This window comes from Helianthus annuus, chromosome 10 (assembly GCF_002127325.2).
Source record: "Helianthus annuus cultivar XRQ/B chromosome 10, HanXRQr2.0-SUNRISE, whole genome shotgun sequence".
Taxonomy (NCBI): domain Eukaryota; kingdom Viridiplantae; phylum Streptophyta; class Magnoliopsida; order Asterales; family Asteraceae; genus Helianthus; species Helianthus annuus.
The window spans coordinates 25,414,923-25,424,880 of record NC_035442.2 but is presented as its reverse complement, the minus strand read 5'-3'; the positions used below and the strand labels follow the sequence as shown (position 1 = coordinate 25,424,880).

General features: G+C 37.7%; 1 protein-coding gene across 2 annotated transcripts; it reads right to left on the bottom strand.

Annotated features, from left to right (window-relative positions):
* Window positions 1-297: 297 nt before the first annotated feature.
* On the bottom strand, window positions 298-3,212 carry LOC110884261. Of its 2 annotated transcripts, XR_004869536.1 has the most exons (3): window positions 2,299-3,212; window positions 745-925; window positions 298-493 (listed from the first exon to the last, which is right to left on the bottom strand). XR_004869536.1 is itself a non-coding variant. In XM_022131955.2 (2 exons), the coding sequence occupies exons 1-2, from the start codon at window positions 3,065-3,067 to the stop codon at window positions 825-827; spliced, it is 870 nt and encodes a 289-aa protein (XP_021987647.1). In that variant the 5' UTR covers window positions 3,068-3,212; the 3' UTR covers window positions 298-824. The 2 variants fall into 2 exon arrangements, 1 of the variants encoding a protein (XP_021987647.1); XM_022131955.2 differs by having other exon boundaries at window positions 298-925.
* Between the last annotated feature and the right edge of the window lie 6,746 nt (window positions 3,213-9,958).

Sequence of the window (9,958 nt, the reverse complement as noted above, 5' to 3'; positions counted from 1 at the left end):
ATGCAATGCTTACAAAGATGAAGAAATAAACTCTTGCTTTCTGTTTTATAATCTTTGATGCTTCCTGCTACGACTTTCGAGCAGTCAGCATATCTAATGCCGAATGATATGTTTGGTAAAATTAGCTTCACAAAGTGTTTTGACATAAGTAATTGTGGCCTAAAGGTGTAGAAACTTAAAAACGACGAAAACACACACCACAAGTAATTAGGTTGGGTGCTGTGGTCTAGCACCCCCTTCAACATATCTTTACATATAAACAATAAATTCAGAATATTCATCGACGGAATGTACAGATAAACAAAAGTGTCAGATCATATTAATCACTCTTAAAAGTCACCAAGCCTTGACCTATCTTCTCTTGTCAGCAAAATATGGTTACAAACAGTCGGAAAAAAAAGTGACAAACCTGAGTGCTGTGCTTGGAGAATACCGGAGAACTTTTCTACCTCAATAATTACAGTTCACTTATCTCGTAGATGATAAGAGTAAACTGTCATTAGATAAGTTATAACAAGGGTTAATTACATCTACCCGCAACTTACTTCACCTTTTGAGTTATCATATATAAAGAAATGTTTTTTTCTTTCTATTGTATGTGAAGCGCCTTCGGTAGCATATTTTTAATGACGTGGCAGTTTGCCACGTCATCAATTATACCTGCTATAGAATGCTGCTTGCATGCCAGTAGATATAAAAAAAATATCCTTCTTGCATACAATAACAAAAGAGTTTGTAAATTACATTTTGATGCATTAAAGCTGTTATAACTTGTTGCAATCCTTCATTGGTGGAGATGTGATTGATATTAAAAGCTTGTGTCCTCAAACAGCATCGATCATTCTAAGCTCGTGTTTCTTGCGTCGACACCTGTGATGAGCTTTTGCCAATGTATTCTCACCTATTGTTTCCATATTTATTGCATCTGATGTAGAAAGTAGAAATTGATTGAAAAAATCAGAAACTTGTGTGAAAAAACGGCATTATTAGCCTCCTGTGCTTGCAGCATAAACAAAAGGGTATAAATGTTGCTACAAAAACGATATTGTTCAATTGTTGTGAAATGTTTTATATATAGTTAAACTAAACAGCCTAAATAGTAATCAAGTTTCATAATCGTTCCAATTAGGTCACTTAGTTTTAACTATTTATGAAAATATTCACAGCCGAGGAACAATATTGAAACTTTAATTGTTTTTGTAGTAAAAAATGTTTCAGTGACTTTAATGGAACAATAAAAAAACTCGGTTACTATATACATAATCAAGTAGCAGACTAATTGATATCCCGATATATCAACCGATATATCAGTGATATATCGGTATCGGTCCCCTACTGAGATATCGCCATATCGGTACAAAATATCGGTCAGAATATCGGTACCGATAATATCAGCAATATGGACCGATACTTGACCGATATTGGACCGAGATTTGACCAATATATCACCGATTTTCCAGATATTAGTACCTTTCTTCTTAGTTCTACTATCTGTCTTTTTCCTTATTGTTGCTATTAGTGTTTTAAGTCTTAATTGTTAGTTATTATTGTTAAATGTTAGTGTTTTAAGTCTTAGTAAGTTCCTACTTACTACAATTGTTAATGTTTTGCAAGTTGCAAAAGGTTAATTTGTTAATGGTAGGAGAGTATACTGAATTGTTAGTGTTAAATTGCTATATATATAAATTTTTTAGCATGATATTAAAATTACCGATATCCCACCGATATCCTACCGCGATAACCGATATCTCAAATATCGGCCCTTGACCGATATCCGATATTTTACCGCATTAACTACTTGGATGAAGGTTGGTGACAATAGATCCACCATTAAATGTGTATAACATGTTGAACTGATGCCAAACCAATAAGCATTTTAAGCTTTTGCTGTGTACTGTATAGTAACCAATGATGACTTTAACTCTTTATAAGTTTATAACTATATAATAAGTTCTAGTAGATATAACAATATTATTCTCAATTCTGTAATAAAGTTCAAATTTTGAAAGTTCAATCTAGAAAAGACAGAGATATGCCCATGTAGAGATTAGATTGAAACAGCAAACTTTTTAAGTTACATAACTAGTTACAACTTAGAAGATAAAACTCTTCTATTTTGAACTATTTGTTGCACATTGTCATATATTTGGCACTTGATTAGTTAAACCGAAAGCTATTCACAGTTCAAAACCGTATAAAGTATAGCACTATACTTCACAATCACAGCTAAATTGTGCTACTAACAGTTCTAAAACTAGGAGAATCATCAACAATATAATCAAGAACTAATGAATATACCTCCAAACTTGTTGCCCCAAAACAACAACCTTGTATCATCCTCTTCCTCATCAAACTCATCACCGTACCCGAACTCAGCATCCCCTCGATACCCAGGCTCACTCCCATACCCCGACTCATTCCCTTGACTATCCAAACCCCCATAACCATGATGCAATTGCAATCCACTTAAACCGCTATTCGAATTCTCCCGATCACCACTCTCTCTCCGCAACCCTCTACCGACAACTTCCCCAACCTCCACCCCCCAATTCACATCCCCTCCACCTCCCCCATTCACAAACAACTCCCCACTCGAATCCGTCCCCGCGTTATTCGCCATCATAAAATCCGAACACGTCCCGTACGCATTCGACCCGTACGCATTATTCGACGCTCCCACCGAACAACACCGCCTCCTCGTCCCACTCTGATCACTACTCCTACCCGAAACCGACCGCGATCCACGCCTCCGCCTCTTCCGAGCCATGTAATGAACCCGATCACGCTTCGATTTCACCGAGGATTGAAAGCCACCTTCTTCGTCGAATAATGAGAGTTTGGACATGTCAAGGTGTTCGATTGAGAACGAGGTTGCGCGATCGGAGAGACAGGGGCGTTTGTGAGGTTTACCATTAGGGGTTTTAGGTGTTTTAGTGGTGGTGTTTGTGTCGGATTTTTCTAGGGTTTTGGTGAATGATGTGGGAAGATGAAAAGGTTTCCAGCTGTGGAGCTTGTAGATGCAGGTTTCAATGGCGTGACGGGAGGTTCCTACGGGTTTTGGTGACATTGATTTGTATGGTGATGGTGATTTGCAGGTGGAATTAGGGTTTGAGAATTGGGGATTAGGGTTTCGGAATTGGGGAAGAATAGACAAGTGATTGTTACAAGTAGATTTTTCAGAAATCGAATGAAAGTTCGACACGGAAGAAACGGATTGCGAAAATGAGTAAAATAACCCCTAAAGTTCGAGGAAATTAGCTTAAAGGGCACGGATGAGAATTAAACCCGAACTTAATGGGTAAACCTGAAACCCGACATATCTGAGACGGGTTTGGGTTCGTTTAATCAGGTTTGGGAATAGTGTTTATTTTTTGTGGGTTTGGGATTTGGTGGTATACCCGTTTAGTCGAACCAATTACTCAATAAAGTGTACCCGATTGGATACCCGAAATAATTTCTTTTAAATTATTAATATGTATACATATGATACATCCATTTTTTATACATATATGTATTTTATTCTGTATATATTATAGTTATATGATATATTCTATAGTGATAATACTAAATATAACCTGATTAGTAGGTATTTGATGGGTATTGAGTCGGGTATACCCAACATGTAAGTTTTTTAAATTGATGGGTTTACCCGAAACCCACGGGTATACTAGATAGGTATTACCCGCTAGAAACCCGATGGATTTGAAACAAGTTTATCTTACAGGGTTTGGGGTTAAAATTACCTAAACATGTTCCAAAACCAACCCATTGTCATCCATATTAAAGGGGACTAATGTTTTTAACATGAACTAAATGTTCCTCAATTTCGAACATTGGGCTAATATCTCCTCAAGTTGACAACTATGAGTTAAAACTATGTTTCCAACTATTATTTGTCAAAAGTAATGTTTATTACACTTACTACCGTGGAATCAAACTTATACGTCAAATTTTCTCGAGTGTTTTCCATACACGGAGGTTTAAGCCTTTGAATTTTTTTTCTATACATACATGCACCACTTGCAAAGGTGGTTCTCTTCATACACACATTCAAACATTATTAGATCAAACTTTTACAACTGCTCAATAAAACTATGCTTATGTGATGATCCAATTAGAAGAAGAGTGCCAATGATCCCTGGTTCAAGTGGTTGGTAGGGCGGATTTCTTGTGAGAGACTCCGGTTCGATTCCTACTGGACACAAGAAGGTAAGGGGTTTTGCACTAGCCATGGTTGCGTGGTTTCCTCCTAGAGCGGGCCGAGTAAGAATTAAATGCCTATGATATCCATTCTTACTGGTGTTCTATCCACGGATGGATTGAGGGCCAGGATGTACCTAGCCCAAAATCGAGGGTCTCCTGGTTTCGAACCCGAGCCTCTCATGTACCACTGAAGTTGATGCGAAAGTTTAACCAGTTGATCTACTAGCCGTTCAAAAAAAAAATAGAAGAAAAGTACCCAAAGTCTCCCATTATGTCCATATGGACTTACCATAAATATACATGTGCTGGTGGTTAAAAAAGCAAGTATTTGAACCGTTTGACGGGAAGTTCGTTTATGTTCGTATGTTTATTAAATGAACGAACACGAACATAGGATGCGTTCGTTCGTTTATGTTCGTAAACGTTCGGTAATGTATTCATTTATGTCTATTTGTGTTTGCTCATATAAAGGTTTTTTATATGTTATATTTTATTATTGGTTTATGGTTTTTTATAAATTTTGAAATCCTTGTTATACTATATGCCTCCGCGAACATCCCTCATTTGACCATTTCAATTTCAATTTGTGTTAAAGCTTAAGAAACTTCTTAATTTTTGTGTTATTATGTTTATGGCAATTATGTCAACTATGTTCGGATAATTACATTAAGTACTTATTTAATTTTAGTGGATTCTTCATAATCTTTATGATGAGAAATGCAATTTTTAATAAAAAAATGAATATATGTTTTCCTGTATTTGTTTGTGTGCATGAATGTTTGTTTGTGTCCATGTATGTTCATAAACTTTGTTTGTGTTCTTCTGTTTGTTTATGTTCAATAAATGTTCGTGAACAGTTCATGACTATGCTCATTTTCCTTGATGAACGAACACGAACGAAAAATCTCGTTCGATAAATGTTTGTAACAGTTCATGAACATACATATTTATACCTTCAATTCGTTTACAACCCTACATGTATACGTTGTGTCTATAAAATGATACTCGCTTAATATGCAGTGATTGAAATTTTAAAATGTATTTATAGACTGTAGATAAATTTTATTAATAAAAATAATATATTATTTATACTTATGCTTGTACTATAAGACGAAAATTGTAAAGCAATAAAGACAGATAAAATGATTTAAGTCATTTTTATTAAAGACAGCTTAAAGAAAAGAATCATAAATTACATGAAAAAACACTATATTTTATCTCTCTTTTTTTATTAAATAATATTTTTTATACATTTATCATTACCTTTTATTTCTCCTCCACTCATAACCATTTTCAAAATATATTAAAAAATTATAGGGGATGGACAAGGTCCCCCTAAATATACAGATGAACAGTAACATTTTCTCTCTCCTCTACTCACAACCATTTTTTATACTCTATTTTAAAAACACCACACACAGAATTTGATGTCATGAATGTGAAAATGATTTCATTTGTATTTGTGACATACGACTAGCTAACTTGATTAATAAGGGGCCCGTAAAATGAAACATTGGAGGACTATATTTTGCCAACCATCTATGATAAAAGTTCCAAATGCATATAATGTCACATGTCGGTACAATATATCTTTGATTGATCAATGACCTATAAATTGAAAAATTGTTTGTCATCGTTAAAAAATATATATATAACATCACATGTCGGTACTGTATATCAATGTGACCACCAAATTTAATCAACTGTTTATCCAACTTTTTATGTTTAGAGCATCTCCAGTACCTTGTTCTTGAACATTTTTAGTGTGATGTGACATCCATAGTTGTTTTTAGCGATGGAGCGAGCACAAGTCCTTGCTAAAGAATGAGGTTGAATGACGAGATCGGGGCTCTTATTTCCGGTACAGATAAGGCTGAAGGGTGTGAGAGTGTGAGTTGGGTCATCAATTGTCACCTAGGACTCTAGGAGGCTAGAACCATTAATCAAATACTATATCGCCCCCCTTAAGCATCACCATGGTTCGCGTGAATTAAACCACGGCAACCATGGACCTTCTTTTTTTTTCCAATATTTTAAGCATGTGCATGTTTATTAATTTAGGGTGGTGGTTTTTATCATAACCATACCTTTAAAGCAGTGATTTTAGATGGTGGATTAGAGGTGAGTGACATAGCGGGTCATGATGATCATTACAGTTATGACCATACCCTGCAGCCTAATAAAATTGGAGGCTATATGCATGGAAAAATAGAAAAAAAGGGAAATAGTAGAGAGAGAACTGGAGGTGGAGAAGATATTGAACTATTATTTATACATAGAGAAAAATGCTTGGATAGTCCTTGTGGTTTGTCCTTTTTTCACCTTTAGTCCATAACTTTCTTAAATTACAGCTATAGTCCTAAACTTTTGCAATTTCGTTCCTGGATAGTCCCTAGGCCTAACATCAGTTACTTTTCTAAGTTAAAAGGGTATGAAATGACAAAAATACCCTTACTATAAAAAAACAAAATAACTTAAGCTGTTTTTTGGGATCTGCTGCACACATTGTAATTTTCTAGCTTCAATATTTTCTGCTCTCATTTATTCATTCGTCTGTATTATACTACGCACACATATCCCTCGAATTTACTCCAAACACGCAAGTCTTCCTCTTTCTTGTATACTAACTACAGAAATAAGTAATAAAAATGGCTCACTTTTGTGTGGTGGAATGGCAATGTAGTTGGAGGATTTTGGATAAATGAAAACAACATATACTTGCAAACCAGGGGCCTTTTTTTTAACATGGAGGAGAGTAATATTGAGAAGCGTATGATTTTGCTTTTAGCGAACGTGATTCTGGTGGCTTTTAGGCTTACCTTGCTTCGTCTTTGTAGTTGCCTCAGTTATTCTGGGATTTTAATCTTTTTAAGGCACTTAAGGGTCTCGAGTCGCAACCAGGAGATCTCGAGTCATGAATGTCTGGTCTCGAGTGGTGCAGGTATGAGTCGCAACCGCAGAGGTCTCGAGTCCAGTCTCGAGTCGAGATCATGCGGCCTCGAGTCCTTGAAGTCTGCCTCGAGGGTCACTTGATGGTCTCGAGTCGCATTTGCTGTGGTCTCGAGTTGTAACTTAATAATCTCGAGTCGAAACCGGGGGTCTCGACTCGCATTACCTGCTGGTTCTAGAACATCTGCAACATTTGTACTATCCAATAGAATTTCATTTTCATGATTTTGTGTACTATCCAATTAAATCACTCAAACATGTTTTCTTGCCTAATTCCTAAATCAAACGGATCAAACACACAACTTTTCAAATATTCATGTCACATTCAAACAGTTCATCATATGTTCATATCATATTCAACCCACATTCATCTAGTTCATCATATGTTCATATCATATTCAACCCACATTCATCTAGTTCATCATATGTTCATATCATATTCAACCCACATTCATCTAGTTCATCATATGTTCATATCATATTCAACCCACATTCATCTAGTTCATCATTTGCAAGCATGTTCATTCAACCAACATAAACTCAATTCAACATATAACTCGGTCATCATCAGCGACCCTATATCTAACTCATAAGCTCCGGTTCAATATTAGATCTATGTATATTTATGCACTTGTCATAAGGAAATTTTGCACATCATGTATAACCAACAATTTTAACCAAATCAACACCAATGACCATTTTTTTTTGCCAAAACAGATTTGCATTCAACACACAAATATTTGTATTATCCAATAAGCACATTTGTAATCATCTAAACTATTTGCAAATAGACCACTTAACACATGATGCTTTTAAACGATAGGAGACACTAACCGGATGGGGTCCGAATACAAGAGTGTGTGAAAAACAGTTGAGAGAAAGCTCCCGAGTGATTAACACTAGCTAGATTCCAAGCTCCAAGCTGCCACTTTTTGGATCCGAGAGGATGGAGGGGGTTGATTAGTGAAGTTTTTAGGGTTTTCTAGAGAGAGAAAGCTAGGGGAGTGAGAGGGTGTGAGAGTGAGGGAATGTTTGAGAATTTGGGGGAATGATCGTTGTTCCAAAAGAGGTAAGTCGGCTAAAGCAAGGATTTTATACTCTCCCGAGTAAGTGCACCCTATGGCATTTCGAGTGAGCTAAAGAAGGGGTGTGGCCCAATCGGCCCAACTGTTCACTCGAGATCGAGAGGTCTCGAGTCGGGTCCGTTGTGGTCTCGGCCTACTACATATATATATATATATATATATATACTACATATACACATGTATTACAAGGATCACATAGAACATCAAGATAAAACACAACTTTCATTTAGTAACAAATATTCATACAATGTCATTACAAGATGTTTGCTCGGGAAAACCTAGAGTGTCACATTATCTCCAAGTTTTAAGAACTTTCGTCCCGAAAGTTAAGGCAGCCACTGACAAGCTAGTAAGATCGAGAGCGTTTCAACGGGGTGTCACATCATCCCCCCGTTAGTTTGGAATTTCGTCCCGAAATTCAGTCGTAGCTTCAGTGCTGAGGGTTTCATTTGGGAACAACTGGGGATACTTGCGCTTCATCTGGTCTTCCCGCTCCCAGGTAAACTCTGGGCCACGTCGCGAGTTCCAACGGACTCGCACGAGAGGTATCTGGCTACGTTTGAGGGTTTTGATCTCTCGATCCGTGATCTCAATCGGTTCCTCAGTAAAGTGTAGTTGTTCGTCAATGGTGAGTTCCTTGAAAGGAATGATGAGTGTTTCATCTGATAGACACTTCTTCAGATTAGACACGTGAAAGACGTTGTGCACCGCACTCAGCTCTTCAGGCAGATTCAATCTATAAGCAACCTTACCGATTTTCTCGGTAATTTTGAATGGTCCGACATATCACGGATTAAGCTTGCCCCGTTTTCCAAAACGAACCACACCCTTCCAGGGTGAGACTTTAAGTAGAACCCGGTCACCGACTCAGAATTCTAGTGGTTTCCTACGCTTATCAGCGTAACTTTTCTGACGGTCACGAGCTGCCGCCATGCGTTGTCTGATCTGGGCAATCTTCTCCGTTGTGTCCACCACCAGTTCTGGGCCTGTGATCTGGCTGTCACCAACTTCCGCCCAGCAAAGAGGTGATCGGCATTTACGACCGTACAATGCCTCAAAGGGTGCTGCCTGAATGCTGGTGTGGTAGCTGTTATTATACGAGAACTCTACTAGCGGTAGGTGCTTCTCCCAATTCTTGCCAAAATCGATCACACATGCCCTAAGCATGTCTTCCAGGGTTTGGATGGTGCGTTCAGACTGCCCATCTGTTTGTGGATGATAAGCGGTGCTCATGTCCAAACGTGAGCCAAAGGATTTGTGCATAGCTTGCCACAACTCAGAAGTAAAACGGGCGTCTCGGTCGGAAATAATGGAGGTTGGCACCCCGTGCTTGGACACTACTTCCTTTAAATAAATGTCTGCCAAGGTAGAGAACTTGTCTGTTTCTTTAATAGCCAAAAAGTGTGCAGACTTGGTCAATCGGTCTACTATCACCCAAATGGTGTCATTTCCGCGTTAGGATCTAGGTAGACCAGTAACGAAATCCATGGAAATTTGCTCCCATTTCCATTTCGGGAGTTCTGGTTGTTGTAGTAGGCCTGCGGGTTTTTAATATTCGGTCTTGACCCTTGCGCAAGTCACACATTTGCTGACATATGTTGCTATGTAGGCTTTCATGCCAGGCCACCAATATGTAGTCCTTAAGTCGTGGTACATCTTATCTGAACCAGGATGTACTGAGTAACGGGACTTATGGGCTTCGTCCATCACAAGTTCACGTA